The 20,866-nt window shown below is 33.8% G+C and overlaps 1 protein-coding gene and 1 non-coding gene across 5 annotated transcripts in view; one reads left to right on the top strand and one right to left on the bottom strand.

Annotated features, from left to right (window-relative positions):
- FBXW7 (F-box and WD repeat domain containing 7) overlaps positions 1–20,866 on the top strand; it is a 223,345-nt gene that overhangs the window by 157,469 nt on the left and 45,010 nt on the right. Inside the window, exon 1 of one of the 4 annotated variants that reach the window (XM_047717650.1) lies at positions 4,666–4,992. The exons of the other annotated variants lie outside the window; for them this stretch is intronic. Coding sequence (XP_047573606.1) covers positions 4,846–4,992 — 147 coding nt within the window. The 5' untranslated portion in view covers positions 4,666–4,845. Of the gene's footprint in view, positions 1–4,665; positions 4,993–20,866 lie in introns of those variants that run through there. 4 annotated transcript variants of the gene reach the window in all.
- On the bottom strand, positions 17,489–17,593 carry LOC125094527 (U6 spliceosomal RNA). The gene has a single exon (XR_007125552.1). It is a non-coding gene; the product is annotated as a U6 spliceosomal RNA (small nuclear RNA).

Here is a 20,866-nt window from a genome sequence, read left to right as displayed (position 1 = left end):
TAAAAGGAGTTCGTCTGTTTTGCAGAGTTGCAGCTTGGGAGAGAGGGTTAATAAGAGTATCTTAGGGGCGCCTGGGTGGCTCAGTGGGTTAAAGCCTCTGCTTTCGGCTCAGGTCATGATCCCAGGGTCCTGGGATCAAGCCCCACATCAGGCTCTCTGCTCAGCAGGGAACCTGCTTCTGCCTGTCTCTCTGCCTGCTTGTGATCTCTCTCTGTCAAATAAATAAATAAAATCTTAAAAAAAAATAAGAGTATCTTAAATGTTTTTAAAAATATGATTGCTACTAAGACTTAATTCTTTCTTGAGCACATGGAACTAGGTGCATTTTAACAATTAGGGTTCTGTGCTTTGTCTATGATTTCATTTCCCTCATTGACTGGGATTTTCTTTAGTATTTGAAATTTTGGTATTCTGAAAGTTTTCATGCTGATTGAGAACATTGCTTTAGAAGTACTGTTAACTTAAATCCTTCAAAAGGATGAAACTTGGTAGTATACTTTTTTGGAAATCAGTACTCTTTTTGTTCAATCACTAGTAATGTCCTTTATAGAAATATAGTGTTGCAGACACATAATCAGATTTAGCGTTAGGTTTGCTGGAGTTGCAATGCTCTGTATTATCCAGTTGAGGGCAGTTATTTACTGATTAAAAAAAATGACTTGAATTAGAATGTCACTGTGTGTTTACCAGAACTTGGTTATCTCCAAATAGCCCTAGTTTTTACTCCTGTTGTCATCAATGACAATTTCTTGAAAATGAAAAACTAATTCTACTTTATAATATTTTATGCCCTCTTATAAGCAGGGGAAAGAACATGGTTCATTTTAGTTTTAATTTTCTCAATTCAAATTATTTTTTTTAGTCCCAAATCTTTTTTTTCCCCTCCTTAAGATCAGACTCCAAGTTGATTAGAGAGCTTCATATCCTCCTCATCTTTAAACTATCTGCATGTAAATACATGTAACTATAAAGTTCTTTGAGGACTTTAAGATATAAAATTATAATTTTCAGTATGTTATCCTTATTATTGGATTAAGTGAAAGTTAAGTTTGGAGTTGATCTGTTTCATTTATTTTTCAGTGCAGAATGAGTATGTTAAACTTGTGAAATATAGTATATTCCCCTAATATTTCTGCATTGAAATACCACATAGTTTATATCTTCTTTGTGGTTCAGAGAAAGGAATTTTGAAGGTTTAATTAACTGATTTCAAAGATACCACTGAGAATTTTTTTGAGAATAATGTTGGTCTACATAAAACTGTATGTAATATTAACAAAGTAGATACTAATCGTTGCTTGGAGAAGGGGCATTCCAGAGCTACTGCAACAAAAGGATTTTTCTAATAAGGAGTAAAGACAATGTGATTTGAGAAAAAGTGTTAAGAAATAAAGTGAGCATCAGAAGAGGAGCTGAGACTGGAATGAAGCTGGAGACACTCACCCACCCCCTTACTGGGGCTGTACACATGGTGATCTTAGATAACAGCCTCATCTTTTTTTTTTTTTTAACCATATCAAATTAAAGATTTCCAGTATTCTCTCTTTTATCCCTAGATCTCTGTTGTGTGTTTTTGTTTTGTTTTGTTTTGTTTGTGTTTATGGTTTGTAATTGTTTACTTTTTTATTGAAATAATTTTGTGGCTAAAATATCCATAGCATAAAATTTATCATTTTTTAAAAAAGATTTTATTTATTTACTTGACACAAAGAGAGAGAGATCACAAGTCGGCAGAGAGGCAGGCAGAGAGAGAAGTGGGGGGAAGCAGGCTTCCTGCTGAGCAGAGAGCCCGATGCGGGGTTCAATCCCAGGACCCTGAGATCATGACCTGAGCCGAAGGCAGAGGCTTTAACCCACTGAACCACCCAGGCACCCAAAATTTATCATTTTAACTGTATTTTAAGTGTACAATTCATTGGCTTTAAATACATTCACAGTGTTGTGCAACCATCACCACTATCCATCTCCAGAACATTTTCATCTTTTCCAGCTGAGACTCATTCCATTAAACACTAACTTTCTAGTCCTTTCTCCCGGTTGCTGCTGGCAATCACCATTCTAATTTCTGTCTCCATGAATTTAACTATGCTAGGTATGTCATGTAGGGGTGGGATCATACAACTTTTGTCCTTTTTTGACTAACTTATTTCACTTAACCATTATGTCTTCAGAGTTCATCCATGTTGTAGCATGTCAGAATTTCCTTCCTTTTTAAGTCTACATAGTATTCTCTTGTATGTATATACCACATTTTGTTTGCCCATTCATCTGTCAGTGGTTACTTGGGTTGCTTCCATCTCTTGGCTGTTGTGAATATGTTGCTGTGAACATGGATGTATGAATATCTGTTTGAATCCCTGCTTTCAGTTCTTTTTTGGGAAGTGTATACCCCAAAGTGCAATTGCTGGATCATGTGGTAATTTTTTGAGGATCCACCATACTATTTTCCACAGTAGCTACCTACATTTTACGTTCCTGCCAGCGATGCGCAAGTCGTTCCATTTTTTACACATCATTGCTAACACTTGTTCTTGTGTGTATTTGTGTGTGTGTGTGTTTGTTTTATTTTTACTTTTTTTGTTTTGTTTTTAAATAATAGCTATCCTAATGGGTCTGCATTGTTAGTTCATTCTGGTTTTTATTTATACTTCCCTAATTAGTGATATTGAGCATCTTGACATATGCTTATTGGTCATTTGTATATTTTCCTTGGAGAAATTTGGTTGTTTACTTTGGTGTAATTAAAAATGTCACCTCTGAAAATGATTTTGCTTTTTTTTTTTTTTTCCCTAAGTGGCTTGAACTCACAGGGCTTAAACTCATGACCCTGAAATTAAGACAAGCTGAGATCAAGAGTTGGATGCTTAACTGACCAAGCCACCTAGGCACCCCAATGATTTTGAATTGTTTTTTTAAGATTTTATTTATTTATTTGACAGAGAGAGATCACAAGTAGGCAGAGAGGCAGGCAGAGGCAGAGGAGAAAGCAGTCTCCCCGCTGAGCAGAGCCCGACATGGGGCTCGATCCCAGGACCCTGAGATCATGACCTTAGCCGAAGGCAGAGGCTTAACCCACTGAGCTACCCAGGTGCCCCTGATTTTATTTTATTTATTTTATTTTTTTGAAGACTTTATTTATTTATTTGTCAGAGAGAGGGGGAGAGAGAGAGCATGCGCGCACGCACAAGCAGGCAGAGTGGCAGGCAGAGGCGGAGAGAGAAGCAGGCTCCCTGCTATGGGACTCCATCCCAGGACCCTGGGATCATGACCTGAGTCGAAGGCAGCAGCTTAACTGACTGAGCCACTCAGGTGTCCCTAACTACATTTAAATTATGGCATAAAAGGAAAGTAGCATCTTGGTGGGACTGGGAATATTTCTAGTGTATGGATTGGCTTCCCCAGTAGCCTACTTTATATTTAGTAAGACATATCTTTCCGAAGTTAAGAAAGAAATCACTCATCTCTGATTCTCATTTTTCATTCCCTTCATATCAGATTCTAAGTTCTCCTTATAGAGATCAATAAAAGCTATTGGAAGGAGAGGTAAGTAAGATGACTGGCTTTTGAAAGAGGACAATAGAATGGAAGGAGAGAACAACTAGTTAACCAAACATTGTGAATAGATGGTTCACATCCATTACTTACCATCTATCAAAACTATTCTCTGTTAATTCTTACACTGAACTTTTTCTCTTACCATCTTCATGACAGACTAGTTCATGGGTTTGAATATGAAGTATAGTATTAATTAACTGGCATAAGTGCTTAATTTCGGAAAATATTTGAGGTAATGTGGGAAAGATTAGTTTGGAGCCACTCTGAGGAGAGTCTTCATCTCCATATTGTATCTTAGGCATTGGGGAACATATGGGGGAAGTTTTTGAGGAGTGGATTGTACACCATATTCTCTCTATGCATTTTAGGAAGATATTTCTGACCATGGTATGTTGGAGAAATTAGGCACTAAGGATTTGTGATGAACTGGTTAGTAATTATTTGACTATGAATGTTTCCCATCATAAGCTACATTTGTAAATACTTGGGTTTTTCAAAAAAAATCTTTAATCACATGACATACTTTTAAGTAGAATCACTGCATTTTTGAGAATTTGAACTGACATTTGCAAACAACTAAAACGTCTACTTATAAGATTAATGTGAAGTGCCTATTAATAGCCTTAGAGAGATAGAGTCAATTTAACGTCTTAGTATGAAATAAAGAATGGTTGTATGAAAAAGGAAAAGAGAGCATGCTTAAGACAAACGGTTGAAAATATAGTGTTCCTTCTGAATATATCTAAGAACACACATGGGTTTGTATTTTTTGAGCATGCATAAATGCTGTCCTTAAATTTGAAGCACATTTCAAAACATTCCTAAAATATTAATGCTGATATTTGGGTAAGGAAGACTCAAGGTATTTAAGAGAAAATACAGGATTTTTGTAAAGAAAACTTTACTTTCATTTTCTAGGGAATACCTGGGTTAGTAGTTGGAGAAGTTTAAAAGAGACCCTACAGCATTGCCCTGCTTTGGCTGTATTCACATTACTGACTTTGTATGGGAGGTTCACCAGCTGTTTGACTGGCAGGAGCAGGAGCTTTCACTTCACTAGTTTATAATTCCTGGCTATTCTAGGATAGTTTGCACTTCACCAAGCCTCAGACAGGTCAGGACATTTGGTAGGAGAAGGTTGAAAGACAAAAGCAGCAGGCCTTGGGTTCTCAGCCTTTTTTTGTTTTGTTTTTTAATTAGCAAATTATATTTTAATTTGGTGGTTAGAATTTTTAGTAATGTGCCTGTATTACATGTAGAAAGTATTCATCAACCAAGAGGAGTTTTAAAATGTCAAAACCAGGAAAAGCTACTTTAAACCATGGCTTGGTTCCTGTTGATCTTAAAAGTGCAAAAGAGCCTCTGCCACATCAAACTGTGATGAAGATATTTAGCATTAGTATCATTGCCCAAGGCCTCCCCTTTTGTCGAAGACGGGTAAGTCTTGCATTTGAAAAATAGGAATATTTATTTAAATGAAGTTCTTCTTTTTCCTTTAGTGAAGAAATGCTTGGGCTTTCAATTGATATTTATAAATAAAATTATCAGTGCATTATGTAGCCAGATAAAACTTAAATAAGTGGGAGTTATAATAGTATGATGAGAAGCCTGGAGGGCAAGGTTACCCAGTCCACCTTTTGTTCCCTCTCTCATTTATTTTTCATGATATTAGAATCCTTTAAATTTATTTAAAAATGGTAAATGTAAAAACTATGTTTTAAAATATGTTGGCAAATACTACAACCCCAAATTGGTAGTTTTTATTCTGTGGGAAAAGCAAGAAGCTGGTGGCATTCTTCTTATAATGTAATGGGAATTACATTAACTCTTTATAAAGAGTACTCCAAGTTCCCTAGATTTATCTGGCCCTTAGAGCTGTATTATTTTTTAAAAAATGCTGTTTCTTTAATTCAAACTTAATGTAATAGGGACTTTACTTTTTGCTGTTATATAAAATAAAAATAGCTTGCTATTGTGTGGCAGTTACGATAGAGTTTATATATAGACAATCCTGAACTAACAAACATTTTGTAGAACTTGTGCTAACGTATAATCAAGTTATGATTTATTGGATGTTTTTCAGGATAACATTCTGCTTTCCCTCACCAAGTTCTGACCCTGTTAATATTAGCAGTTTTATTGTATTTTTTGAGTTAACTTGGTATTGCTAGTTTGAATTATTAACTAGAGTGATATATTTTTAGATCTAAAATATGTTTATGATCCTGAACACAGTAAACCAAAAATCCCCACAAAAACCTGAGATTAAATGGGTATTTACATGTAAAGTGCTATTAATGTTTTAGTTCCCTTTTTTAAGAAGAAAAAAAAAATGAAGGGGAAATATTCTACTAAACAAGAAGATCAACACACAACACCTAAAAAGTATTTTTTTCTCCTTAGTAAAAACAATCTTTTATTTGCTGGGACTTATCCTTCGTAAAAATGTGTTTTCTAATTATCTTAGCTCCTTTGGAGTAGTTTCCACTTCTACTCGAAACAAGTGTTAGCCATGTTGAAAGTATTTTGAGTGAAGTTTAAATAATACAGTTTCAACATTGAACATGGAATACAAATATCTCCATCACCCTCTTATTTTCTTCTTTACTATGTTGTCAGAAACTGTTTATTTTGTCCTCTTTTGCTTTGTCACTTTTATAACTTCTGAATGAGGTCACTGTTCTGATTTAAGCATTTACACAGGGACCACTAATAGCTTTAAAGTCATTAATAAACTAATTTATTATTTTAACACTTCTATAAAAGAAAATACCAACCCAAGTAAATTTTTAAATGGAGGAAAAGAAGTGTGCGTTTTTTAAATGAAAGGATTAAGATAATCTTGTTCTTTGTTGAGTATTTCTAATAAATTCTTAGGTACAATATATGGCAGATTATTTCATTATATCACAATGTATGTTTTCTACCATTATTTTCTAACATGTACATGAAACTTAAAAGGCTCGGGAGCAGATTCTATAAAATTAATAGAGAACTTCAAGGCTTTCCCTGAGGGCTTCCTAGGGTCACTATGCAGCTTGACTTTTCTGGGTTACTATGTTATGTTAATTTATAGCCTTGCATTTGTAACAGTAGAAGAGAACTAGATTTGAAAAATAAAATTCGTACGAGAAAGTTTTGTGGGAAGATAACTAAAAAACACATTCAGTTTCAGACTGCCTACCTGCCAGTAACTTACTATTGCATAACTCATTGACTCTGAGTACTAGAAATACTAGAGGGATGGTGTAATTATATCCGCCCCCCCTTTCATGACTGATTAATTTAGATAGTTTTTAATTGGCTTGCATGTTCTTTGTTATTTATTAACTTTGGTAAATTGATAATAAACATTTTAAGAATATTATTTTTCTTTATCAAAGATTTAAGGAAGACTTTTGGTATGATATATAATTAGTCATTTTGTGTGTAATATCTAGTATATCTCTTACACTGGGCATATTTTGCTTTCAAGCAGATTGTTCTACATTGCAAAGTACATAAAGCAGGTAGATTTCTGTATTTTGTAGGCCATTTTTTTCTTCTAGATAGTGAGCTAACGTGCACTAGAGTGACCTCTTAGTGTAAGACTTGTAACAGTCTTGACCTATTAAAATTTGAAAAACATGATATTTTATTGTCACTCCATCCCTCATAGATGTTGATCCATTTAGTGTTTGCACAATAAAATAACTTCAAAAATTGTGAAACAATCTTTTAGTTGCTATAACCACAACCTCAATTTATATCTCTTGAAATATTTTCAGAAAATTTATTGACCTACTATTAAGTGTAATACTGGTATTGGTAGTCAAATTTAATATTATATAAATTTTTCTGGTCTCTCCTCAGAGGTACTTTGGACTTAATACTAACAACAGTAAAGAAATAGCAATCTAGCTATTACTCAGTTACTGTAAATGAAAATATTTTTAGTATTAAGATCCTCATTATTTATTTATGATTTATTTAGGCATTCTTGGTACTAAGTTACACTTGGAACTTGTTAAAAATGGGGAACCTGGGTAGCTCAGTCGGTTAAGCATCCAACTCTTGATTTGGGCTCAGATCCTAATCTCGGGGTTGTGGGATTGAGTACCCTATCAGACTCCACACTCTGGGATTCTCTTTCTCCCTCTCCTTCTGCTCCTCCACCTGGTTGCTCACACTCCAAATCAGCCAATCTTAAAAACCATAGAATCCTGGGTTACCAACTCTTTTGGATAGCTTTATGTAAGAGATCTGGATTAAGGTTTTTAGGGATCTATCTATATTTTTAAAAGCCCTATAGGTAATTGGATCAGGAGTATTTGAGAGTACTAGTTGAGTATTCTAAAAGAATTGTCTTTTAGTAGAAGAGGAATTTTCTAGGAAAAGCTTATTTAATCTATAAAATCACTGGAAATTTTTAATTTTCTTTGAAATTGGGATGCCTAATTATGGTAATACGCTGTTTCTTAAATCCTAAGGTACATTATTTTTTCGCATTTTGAGCATACCTAAGAAGTGTTTAAAATGTGAAAAAATAATGTACCTTAGATACATTTTGATGGAATTTTATAGCTTATCTAGCAGCATTTTTTTTCTTTTTAGTGATAAGAGAAAGAACATCTTACAACTAATAATACTAAGAAAATGTACTTCAGTGCTTAAATTTCATTTCTTAACTCATTTTGTTTGGGAGCTTTTTAAACATTTACAGTATTCTCATAAAGTTACTCTTCATTGTTATTATTCTGATAGAAATTTCCAGATGACATGCAAATGGCAGTGGTTTATATAGGGCTTTTAAAGCTATCAGACTTTGCTGACTTACAGACAAAATATTGTTTTGAGAGTTTCTTGTATATTCCTGGGCTTGAACTGTGTACCAATTGTGCCACGTAAGCATTGGCAACAAAGCGAAGAGTGTGGAGAACTGCTGGTGGGGTAGTAGGGTGGTGAGGTGGGGTCAATATGGGACAAGGGCTTGTTCTCCTGAGACAAAAGAGCTCAAGCAATAATGAAATACATGACTGGGATTTCTGATAGTTGAAAACAGTTTTGTAGGAATTACGTTCCATATCAAATTCTATTCAAAATACCACATTTAAAATAATTTTTCTTCAAAGTAAAAGTAGAAATTAAAGTAGAATATTCGTGTCATTTGAGAAAATGTGAATATCACTTCTGTGTATTTTTATCATTCCAGGTTAGCTTAAGTCAGACTTTCTTCAAAGGGCCGGTAAATATTTTAGACTTGTGGACTCTATAGTCACTATCAGAATTACTCTTCTGTGCCACTGGAGCACAAAAGCAGCTATAGATAATACTTAAATGAATGGGTGAATGGACATGACTGTGTTTTAATAAATCTTTACTCAAAAAAGAGTGAAGTCTAGATTTATGTGATTATAATGATCAAGTAAATCTTGTGCATATATCTTTTTGCTTATATATGTTTCAGCTTATGGTAAATCTTTAGAATGAGATTGCTAGTTAACGCCATAAGTCTTACATTTCCTTTAAAACCATCATCTTCTCTTCTAATTCTTTTGTAATTTTATAGAAAAGAATCTTTGTGTGGCTAACTGCTAGAATTTAACACACTGCTTATTCTCTTCTTAATATACAGTATTAGTATAGTAAGGCTATTAATAATTGCTGTCTTTTTTAGAAAAGCCCACTATGTATTCTAGGCACTGTTTTAGTTGTTTTGTATATCTTAACCCACTGAATGCTTAAATGACTTAAATGTTTGTTAAGTACTTTAACCAACTGAGCCACCCAGGCGTCCCTGTTAAGTACTTTAAATTAGGTATTCTCTCCAATTCAGTAGACTAGAAAATGGAGGCTCAGACCAGCTATCTTCCCCAGTTTTCTTGGTGAGTAGTAAAGCTGCATTTAGCTGCAGAGTGCATGAATGCTGCAGCTAATAGCAGTAGCCGTTCTCTTTATACATTTTGTTTTTATGTGAACTTAACACTTTTCAACTACTCTTAGTATTTTGTAGGGTAAGCCTGGAAGGCTATCATTGTTGACCTTGTTTCTGTGAGAAAATAGATTCAAAGATTAAAACAAGTAACTTACAAATAACTTTGATATGATAAAGCATTTATAAATACAGGGTTTTTGGTGTAATCTCTTTTAAGATGTTTCACTTATGAAATTACCCTACAGATTACACAATAATTATAGTAATAAAAAACTGGAGATATTTGAACAGTATGCATGTTTGTCTGTTGTCTTTATAAGCTGAGTGATGATACCTGTTAAAAAATTATTCATGCCACTTGTTCAAATGGCAAGATAGACTTTGTTCAGGGGTACTGTGGTGTTATAGATATAGGAACTACTACAAAGGAGCTTTGTAGTAGGGGAGCGAGATTGGGCTCAACTCCAAATACAGCAAAGAAAAGTGAGAGTTTATAGCCAAGGAACAGTTTGGAGGGGTCAGTGGGGAGAAAATTACTAAGAGGAAACACTGGTGGAGAGGGGGGGCTTCTGGGTAAACCAGTGTAACCAAAGTGGTCAGACATGACATCAAGTGGGGGATGATAGAAGATGAGGAACCCAGCAGTTATGGAAGGTGGTCAGATACCAAGATTGGGAGGAGTCTGGTTAAACTAAGTAGGATTCTTGCTCTTGATAACGTGCCCAAGGACAGAGCCTAGCTGAAAAAGAGCTCAGCAGAGCCCATCTAGAGTTTGGTCAAGAAGAGAATCTTTGTCATACCCTAGGGTCTGTGGTTGGCAGACAACAACTGAGAGCAGCTTGTCTGGACAGATAAAGCATCCTCCGACTGCAGTGCAGTGTCATTCTCATCAGTTTGCTCAACCAGTACTTTTGACAGTGAGGACAAAAATTTAAACAGCATTTTACCTCTCTTAGCTTCAGTGCTATCTTGAGTTTAAGTTTTTTCTTCATTGTTGAGTTATCAATGATACTAGATAAACCTATATTCAAAATTTTAACCTCATTCAGGCATGATCTAATTAGCTATTTTTTGTATGTATAATATTCAGTTAGTTTAAGCAGTATGTAATGTTAATCTATTATGCTCCTTTCATAGACTATTGACCAGTCTATCAGTACCTCTTCAGCAAATGTCTGCCAGTTTTGTCAAATAGTTGTATTACCTTTCTTTAAAAAAAAACAAGGCATCTAATTACTTACCCTACGGTAAGTTCCATTTGTGGGAAGTTCCATTTTGTATGTACCCCCAAAGTAGGCCATCATAAACTCTTTTGCTAAAGCCAGCTTCTGAATTAGTACCCTTCTGAATTTAATAATCTCCCAAATCCTCCAAATTCAACATGGACAGGGAATTTTAACTTTCTTCCAATAATTAATATCTTTTAGTTTTCTTCACAGAAATAAGACATACTCAATACGTAAAATTTAGAAAAAATATTTTCCTTTACAATTTACTAAATTACCAGTAGTTCCACTGCTGAAAAATAACTACAATAACAACTTCAAATAATTTTTTAGGAATATTGGTACTTTAATTCACTGTTAATATATTGTTGGTGGTTTCCCATAATTGAGGTTGCTTAAAAATATATAATCTACTCTTCCAAAATTTTCCTCATATTGTTGATTTAGACAGTGACCTGCTTTGAACTTTTTTATACATGAATCCTAAACATCTCTATCCACAGATTTCTAGAAGTAGAATTATTGGGTCAAGGAGTATGAACTTCTTTAGATTCTTGAGAAATACTGTTAAATTGTTTTCCAGGAAGCAATACCAATTAAAAACCAGCATGAGGGATTTCTATTGTTTAAAGAGTAAGAAATCATATTCTAAGGAAATTTATCCCTATGTGATAAACTTTTATGGATTTTGCTTAGTTAATACTATGTCATTGTATTTCTAATTGTATCAGTCTAGATTTTTTATCATAGGGAATTTTTTTTTCCTTTTGAAAAAATAATGAGATAGGCTTATACTTACAGCTTCATATAAATGAATGATCTATGTAAATCAAGAAATTATTTGTTCCTTGTGTGATTTTATTTTTTATTCTTTCTGGAAAATATTTGTCATGGACCTGTCACCTCTATTATTTTCAACTACAATTTTTTTCCTCCTATAGTTTTAAAACTATAATCTGGGTTTTTATCTAGACAGATGATCCACATGTATAGTTTTATGATTTATTACATTATCTTTACTGTAAGTCTTAGGGTTTTTTCAGTTTTTGCATCACCTTAGTTTATCCTTTTATATTTCTGAATTTTAGGGTAATATTTGCATAGTATAAATGACAGCCCCTCCCCAAATATATTGCTATTAATAATATTACGACAAGAGTACTTCTCATACTAACAAGAGCAGCTGCCAGAAATATTTGCCTATTTCTTATAACACTACTACTTAGTTTTACATTTCTGGCATAGTTTTGCCTTTAGCTCCAATCCAGGTTTACCTTTTTTTATTTTTATTTATTTATTTTTTTTAATCTAGTCCAGCCATGATTAATTCTTACTGAAAGTAGTTGTTGCAAGTCTGCTCTTTTAAAATGTCTTGATTCCTGAAAGTCATTTCATGAAACTCAGTATCCATTTATTTTTATTTTTATTTTTATTTTTTTTTAAGATTTTTATTTATTTATTTGACAGACAGAGATCACAAGTAGGCAGAGAGGCAGGCAGAGAGAGAGAGGGAAGCAGGCTCCCCGCTGAGCAGAGAGCCCGATGCGGGGCTCAATCCCAGGACCCTGAGATCATGATCTGAGCCGAAGGTAGAGGAGTAACCCACAGAGCCACCCAGGCGCCCCTCAGTATCCATTTCATGGAACTCTTAGCCAATTAGAAATAGATGGATGTTTCCCCAACATACAGAAATATGAATCGTTTAAAAAGCCAGCATCCTCCATCTCTCCCCCAGACCAGTCTGTTTTGTGCCTCTTTCTTTCTAGATTCTTTCCAGGACCTCACAGTAGCTTCCCTCTCTGGTTGGAACCTTTCTCCTGGCACTGATTACATCCACTGTTGCCCTCATCCATCAGTGGAACGTACTGTAATTGTTGCCATTACCTTTGGCCCTTAGGCAAATATGTACTGCCCGGTGATGTTATTCCATTTAGTTATCTTGTCTCCCCAGTTAGGCTATAAACTCTTAGAATTCAGAAATTATCCTTCATGTCATTTTATGCTCCTAGTGATATGCAGGAGAAAGTTAGTATAAATATTCTTATGACTAACTCGTTGAAGTATGTGTTAAACTTGGAAGATTCTGAAGGAGTTTTTGTTCTGTTAAGAATATGGAATGTTTTTGTTTACTAAATGTTTTTAAATGACTCTGCAGCTGTGATTTGAATATTTCATTTTCTAAATTTAAATAAACTCAGATACAATTTGACATTTAATTTTAAAAGTAATTACTACTTACCAATTTTGAAAATGAAGGAGAAACAAACGTAGGTAAGGTTATTTCCATGGCACTTTTGAGATTCTACAGTAGCCAAAAAATGTCAGAAAATGCTGAAATAAAGGGAAAAAATTACAATACTTTGGAGAGAAGAAAGAACAGGATGGTGATATGAGCAAGTTTGGAGGGAAATTTTAATAGGTTACCTGATTTTTTTTTTTTTTTTTTGAGTAAACTAAAATGTGACTTCCTTTGGTTATTTTCCCTACACACATATTCCACTGGAACTGGGGGAAATTTTTCAACTTGAAAATTTTGAACTTGAAAAATTCAAGCATTTTCAATTGATCTGATATGGTTTATTGTCACTACTTTTTTTTTAGCCAATAAAAGAATTAGTTACCACATATCAGACCATTCTATTTTAAATCCTGTCAGGCCTTTTCTTCTTAAGAATGTTTCATGTGTCATGCATAAACTTGAGTAAACAGAATATAAATTATAAATTTTCTCGTGGTCTTATTCTCTGTATTGTGCAGGGTACTAGCTATAAATAAAAGTGATGATTCTTCATCCCCTGTACCTGTGGATATACAAAAGTGAAAAGTTACAATCCTTTATGCATCTTAGATAGTCTAGTGGTAAAAACCTTAAACCTTTATAGTACAAAAGTATAATTTTGCTTGAATGCACCCATGTACAAAGTACTATGAGTACAAAATACTCAAAGCAAATGATTCAGGAAAGGCTTCACAGTAACTTTGAATTAAAACATGGTGTTTACTAATAAGCAGATGATGAGAGAAGTGATGGGCAGAAGGAACTTGTATTATTGCTTGTGCTTACATCTCGTCTTTTCACATTTCACATTTATACTGCTGCAAATTATTGCTTATATCTTGACATGACATTTATCAGTATTACTATCAGCCATAAAATATATATTGAGCACTTAGAACAGAGCTGGAAAATTTTCTAGAACCTATGGCTATAACAGTGAACTAGGTAGAGGCCATGTCCTCATGGAGCTTACTTTATGGAAACAGAAAATAGTCACTAATGTTAGTGTTTTGATGACAGTAAAATAGGGTTAATAGTATAGAGTCTAACTTGGGATGCAGGGGAAGCACTATACTTTCCACATATGAACTCAGATAACCCTTAAGATAACCTTGTAAAGTGGGTGTTGTACTATAGTATCCCTATTTTACAGATGAGGAGTCTGAGGCATAGTGAAGGTAAGTAATGTGTCCTAGAGTTAATAAGTGACAGAGCGGAGATTCTATGTCAGGCATCTGGCTCTAGCATCACAAACACTGTGGTAAACTGACCTTGGTAAGGTTGTTGAGTGAACAGATCCTTAGTTTCCATGTGTTGTAAGGGGTAACTTTTGCTATGTAATCCTTGGTTTTAAAATATGTAATTCTTACTTTGTTCCCACAACTCATGATGGCCTCAGTATCTTATTACTGACAACATTGCTTTCTAGATGTTTTTGTCATCAAGTGATGTCCTCATATTATGTGTGCCTCAATTGTCAGATATGAATGTAAAACAAATTATAATGTGATGTGTAAGTCTACAACTACATTGTAGAAATAACTGCCATGAATTTTTATCCCTGTTGTTGATAGATAACAATCTGTTCAAATAGTTTCATTACTTTAACATCACAGGGCAAGGGCTATTAAGATGTAGTATGGGAGACAGATGAAAAATATGCTAAAAAATAAACTTGCTGCCCACTGTCCCTTGTCCGCAGACCAGATGTCCAGCAAGCCCTGAGAGCTAAGAATTTTTTTTAAAGTTAGCCAAACCTAACTCTAAGTAACTTAAGATAATCGGTTTTATTATTTGAATACTCGTGAACTTTCTGCAAAAATATTAATGTATAATATACTGGAAGTGTTCAGTAATATATATGCACCATATTACTTTTCTAAACTCCAAAAAGTTCTGAAGTCAGCAACACAGCTTTCTCTAAAATTGTGAAACTAACTCCACAGACCTTTGAGTTTTACAGCTGTCACCCACATACAAAAAATGGAATACACTTTGAAATGTCAAAATAGTCAAAGCCTTAAGTTCTGAGTGCATGCATATTTAAATCCTTTAAAACATACATTATATAAATGAATACTTAAATTTCACTAACCTAGTTATAGGGAGCTCCATATAATATGGTAGTTCAGAGCCTATATATTATTTTTCTTCAGTGAGAAATGTAACTCTTGTTAGCAGACATATTCATTAAATGAGGAATGAGAACCTCTGTCACTTTTTTACTTCATGGAAAATTAATACTACTAAATTAGTTTTTATTCTGCTAATATGTATTAGGCCTACTCCCTGTATGTGTTGCTACTATAACAGAGATGAGTAAGGCAGAGACCTTCCTTCCTTTAAGGAGGCTACAGATGCTTTTGTGTCTCTGAGAGATGTATCTCATTGTCCCCATTTTGTAGTCACATCAAAATCAGAGGAACATGGATTAATTAATGTATTCAACAGATAAGCATCCATCAATTGCCAGGCATAGTTCTGGGCACTTCAGATATATTAGTGAACAAAGCAGAAAAAGTCCACCCTTTTATATAAGTTAACATTTTAGTGACCCTGAGAATTCTGCCTAGGATTGGACAACATGTTTGGTCTGTTCCAGTATACATTGTGTCACCAGATTTCTTCATTCTGTGGTATACTTTTCTAAATCATCTGGTGGTAATTTGTCTTATAGTTTCTCCGTATTTACATGTGGGTACCTACATACATATGCATGCATACATAGACGCACACTTTCTCTGACTTGGTGACTTTATTGATATGTATAATCTACTGGTTTTCAAATACTGTTAGATAGTATCTAGCACGGAATAGTATTTTGAGGTTCTGAAAGATTAAATAGGATTCTATTATATTTCATTTTTTCATATTCTTGGAAGAAAATTTCAATAATATCCTGCTGGGCTCACCTAGTGATTTCTTTCTGGATTGTTCCTGGGTCAGATTAGAGTTCTTGGCCCTATTTCTGACTTGTGGAAAGCTGCATAAATTAATGTGTGTTTCACATATAAATCAGTTAAATAATGGTAGATATAATTTTTAGTAGATATGTTTATGGTAGGTATAAATAATGATAGGGATAATTTAAAGATTTTATTCACTAATTTGACAGAGAGCCAGTGAGAGGGAATGCCTGTGATGGGAGTGGGAGAGGGAGAAGCAGCCTCCCTACTGAGCAGGAAGCCCGATGCAGGGCTCAATCCCAGGACCCTGGGATCATGACGCAAGCTGAAGGCAGATGTTTAACCTAAGCCACCCAATGCCCCTAAGATTTTTTTTTTTTAAGATTTTATTTATTTATTTGAGAGAGAGAGAGAGAATGAGAAAGAGAGCCTGAGAGGAGAGAGGTCAGCTGGAGAAGCAGACTCCCTGTAGAGCAGGGAGCCCAATGTGGGACTCGATCCTGGGACTCCAGGATCATGACCTGAGTCTAAGGCAGTCGCTTAACCAACTGAGCCATCCAGGCACCCCAAGATTTTTTTAATATGATAGAAATTTCACCATAGAAGTAATGGCAGAAAGGACTACCATTTGTGGTAAAGTCAACAACATTCTAAATGTTAGGAGTTACAATTCAGTTATTTCAATTTACATTCCATTTACCTCTTGATGCAGCACATCTCTTTATTTGCATGCATAGCGTTTTATTCCTAAATTGTGAGAATATAGATTTTTTTTAAATAATAAATCTGAGATTAATCAAGCTTTCTCTTGTAACTTTGGTAGTCTTTATATAAATGTTCATATATTTATAAACTTTATTGACATTTATGTAGGTCTAGAGGAAAAGCAAGTAGGAGCAAGTATTTCTCAAACATTATCAAATTAATACTGACTCTAAAATCACATGGATAGCTATTTGTTTATTGTTATTCTGTGATATTTACATATAATAATAGAGAAATCGGTTTTGAGAGAAAAAGTGTAATATTGGATGAACTTAAGAATTTTTTCTCCTTCCTAGTATTGAAAATGAAAATTGAAACTTGTGGGTTATTCCTATATTTAATTACATTTTTATGTGTGAGTGATTTCATATAGTTCACTTGGGAGCAATTTAAGTTTAAACAGCTTTTCAATAATCCACAGAAATCTCTGCATTATCACTTTGGATTTTAAAATATCATTGTTGCTACTAGTTTGAACATGTAGGGGCAGTATAATACTGTTTTTGTAAATCTTGTCTGAATTTGTGGAATTTTTGAATCAGTAAGTGGTGTTAAAAGTTTGTTCTTTGCAAAAATGTAGCTAGCTGTATGTCTTACATTTTAAAGGATGAATGGGACTGTTTAAGTTCGAACTATTCTTTCAATTTAGGTTCTTATATATATTATACAAAAGCTTCTATATTATGGAAACTCATGGCCTTGATTTATATTCGAAGTCAAGGAATATGTTAAGCTAATTAATAAGAAAAAATGTACTTTTATTGTTAGTAAAAATGAGGACATGTAAGTGGATTTGCAAAAATAGACAAAATGCTAAAATTAGTGCAATTTTGCCTTTTAAGAAAAAAAAGTGCAATGCTTCACAAATTTGCATGTCATCCTTGTGCAGGAGCCATGCTAATTTTCTCTATCATTCCAGTTTTGGTATATGTGCTGCCAAAGTGAGCACTAAAATTAGTGCAATTTTGCTCTCATTCTATCTGTACCAACCTTTTCAAAAATGGATGTTTAACTATGGGAAATTTTTAATAAGGACTTAATTTTTCAATCTGACAAGTGAACAAAACTTGAATTACTAAACAATCTTATTTTAAGATTCTTTAAGTGGTATTTTTTTTTCCAGTATCAGAACGATTAGGGTTATTACAAAATGGATAGTTTTTTTTTTCCATTAAAATTGATTTACACTCAGAAACAACTGAGTAGTTTTCTTTTCCACTTATTCAATCTATAACTTCTATGAGTCCAGGACTGCTTTAGGCATTTGGAGTACAACGGTGAATGGCACAGACTTAAATCTTCATTATGAAGTTTATAGCAGAATAGTGGAGTGCTTAACAGCATAGATGATAGAATCATTTAGACTTAGGATTACATTCTTAGCTTCACCACTTACTAAGCCTCATCTGTAAAATGGAGACAGAAGTACCTACTTCATAGGATTATTGTAAGAATAAAATGAAATAACCTATAGAAAGTATGGTTCTGCAAGAAGAACTTAAAAACTGTTGTGAAGTTCACAAGACTTTTTTTTAGATATGTTGATTAAAATGACAATTCTACTGTCATGATAATACATATTTCTTTTACTAATGGTTAGTGTTTTGAATATTTTTTCATTTTTAGTTTCTTCAAAAATACATAGTACCAATTTTGAATAGTCATTTTTCTTAAATAGTTTCCTGAATGACTGTTAATCTCTAAATGGAAGCTACTGCACATAAAAAGTTAATGTGATTTGGTTCTACTTACATTATGTAGATTCATTCAGTGTGACTATCATATGTATAAAAGTTAACCCCATTATGTCTTACTAAATTAAGGTTACATGTGCTATCTTAGTATTTTGTTTGGAGTCTCTCAGATGTTTAGAATAAATATGTTGGCTTCAAATGCCATTATATTAAAATAATTTAAATTGCTATATAAGAATTAAAAATAGAATTTATTGATTCACATGTTGGTTGCTAAAATGTCTAGCAAATAGTTTCCATTATGATCTTAAGCTCTGACTCCATTTCTTTCCCTAGAGGCCCCAAAATAAGTTAATTAGGAAATGGAACATACTTGTTAACATATTTGAAAACTACCTTGTCAAAATGGCTCCTGGAATATCATTACTAAATAAGAATTGAGACTTAAAACATTTAAAGAATTGATTCACAAGTCTTAACAAAAGTGCTTAGAAATTTAGATCTTCCTTTGGTACCCTGTGCTGCTCTTAGTTCTCTTTATTTTTTAATTATGTGGAAACCCTATATTTAACACACACGCGTGTGGACGAACATGCACACACACAAATGTGTATTCCCTGCCCCCCCAATTCCCCCAGTACACACAAATGAAATTCTCACCCACCCGACCTCTGTGTAGTAGCTTATCTGCAGTGTTCATGCTGCAACTGCTGCATTGAGTGGAAGTGGTGTTCTGCCGTTTTCATATTAGCTTTGTTATCGTGCAGTATTTTCAGCTGCTCATACTCATTACCATACAGCTGGTATGTAGAGAAGAGAAGGAAGCAAGCAGAAGTTGTACTGTCTACAAGAATAAGACGCTCTTTTGCAGATGGGGTGTTGGCAGATGGGGCATGTGTTTGAACAGGTTTTACTAATAACAGGATGCATTAAAAATCATTCTGAGAAAGTCCTAAGGTCAGTGCCATGAATTCAAAGCTTGAGAGGTTGTTCAGCGTTTTGTAGACCTTTTCAGAATATTAATTAACTCTAATACAAAAAAGTAATAAATGGCCAACCACAGCCTCTTCTAAAAATATTTTTTATCAGTTCTTCCTTTTTCACTTTAGGATATTTTCTCTTTAATGTAATTTAAAAAGCATTGAAACTGCTTGCTAGTGTCTGTCATCATCTTGCACTGTATTTTGTACTCTTCAATATATTTACTTAAAATTCCCATACTTTGATTATATACAAAAGTATATAAACTTTGAGCAATGTAATAGGTTTCAGATTTAATATATAAGTGTTAAAATATTTCTTAGAAGATGAAAACAAAAGAGGATTTAGAAATGCCTCTTTTTGTATTGTCGACTCCATTGAAGTTTAAGATGAATTATGTTCTATCTCCATTCAAAGTTAGAAGTGAATGGTATGCCCCAGAATGAGTCACTTGTTAAAATTATTACTTACATGCTTTTCATATTCACAAAACCAAATGAAGTAGTAATGAAATAATTATTAGTAGCTTAAAAAAGTATTTCAGTGGGATCTTACTCCTTTTGACCCTTTTCATTAACTGTAGTGTTTCTTGGTAGATCCTGTTTCAGTGGGAGATTGGCTATTTTTATTTTGCTTTAGCTGCTTTTTATCACAATCACATGTAAAATAGGTAGTATCCAATTTAATTTTAATGGAAATGGCACTTAGCCTGTTATTTTGTTCATAGAGAGTAAAATATGTAGTGCCAAAGATTTTTTTTTCCAAGCAAATATTGTGCCTTCGGTAACTCTCAAAAACTTTCATGCTTCAGATTTCTTCTTTTTTTTTTTAAGATTTTATTTATTTATTTGACAGACAGAGATCACAAGTGGGCAGAGAGGCAGGCAGAGACAGAGGAAGCAGGCCCCCTGCTGAGCAGAGAGCCCGCCCCGCCCATGGGGCTCTGTCCACAGGACCCTGAGATCATGACCTGAGCTGAAGGCAGAGGCTTTAACCCACTGAGACACCCAGGCGCCCCTCATGCTTCAGATTTCTTATCAGTAAAATGGAGATACAAAAATGCTATCTGTTGAGTTAATACCAATGAATAAATAAAATACTTTAACTGAGATTTGTGGGAAATGATGTACATATTTAATGTTAAAAGTGTGTATGGCCCTTTGAATAGTAAAAGTTTGTATTCTGTTGGGCATTTTTAAAGGTACAGGAAGTCCTAAGCCAGGTTGACTTTTAATAACAAAGATAATTGCATTTTTGTTATATATCAAACTGTATTTTCTTCCAGTTTGGTTTATGCTTTAATTGGTAATTGGTAAATATCTAGAAAATTTTATTACCTTTCCCTGAAGGGGAAATATATGTATATAGCTATATAAGATATTACAAATAATATTATATATAACATAGCACTAAATAAATAATAAATTTATAAAATGTGTTCACCTATATCACCTTTCCTTATACTGAAAATTATGAGTTTTTCAAATCACACTGAAAATTAGTAATTTCCAGTTATTATTTCTGTAATTCTGTCATTATTGATTAAG

This window comes from Lutra lutra, chromosome 2, assembly GCF_902655055.1.
Source record: "Lutra lutra chromosome 2, mLutLut1.2, whole genome shotgun sequence".
Taxonomy (NCBI): Eukaryota; Metazoa; Chordata; class Mammalia; order Carnivora; family Mustelidae; genus Lutra; species Lutra lutra.
The sequence above is the reverse complement of the archived record's forward strand: the minus strand, read 5'-3'. Positions and strand labels throughout refer to the sequence as shown.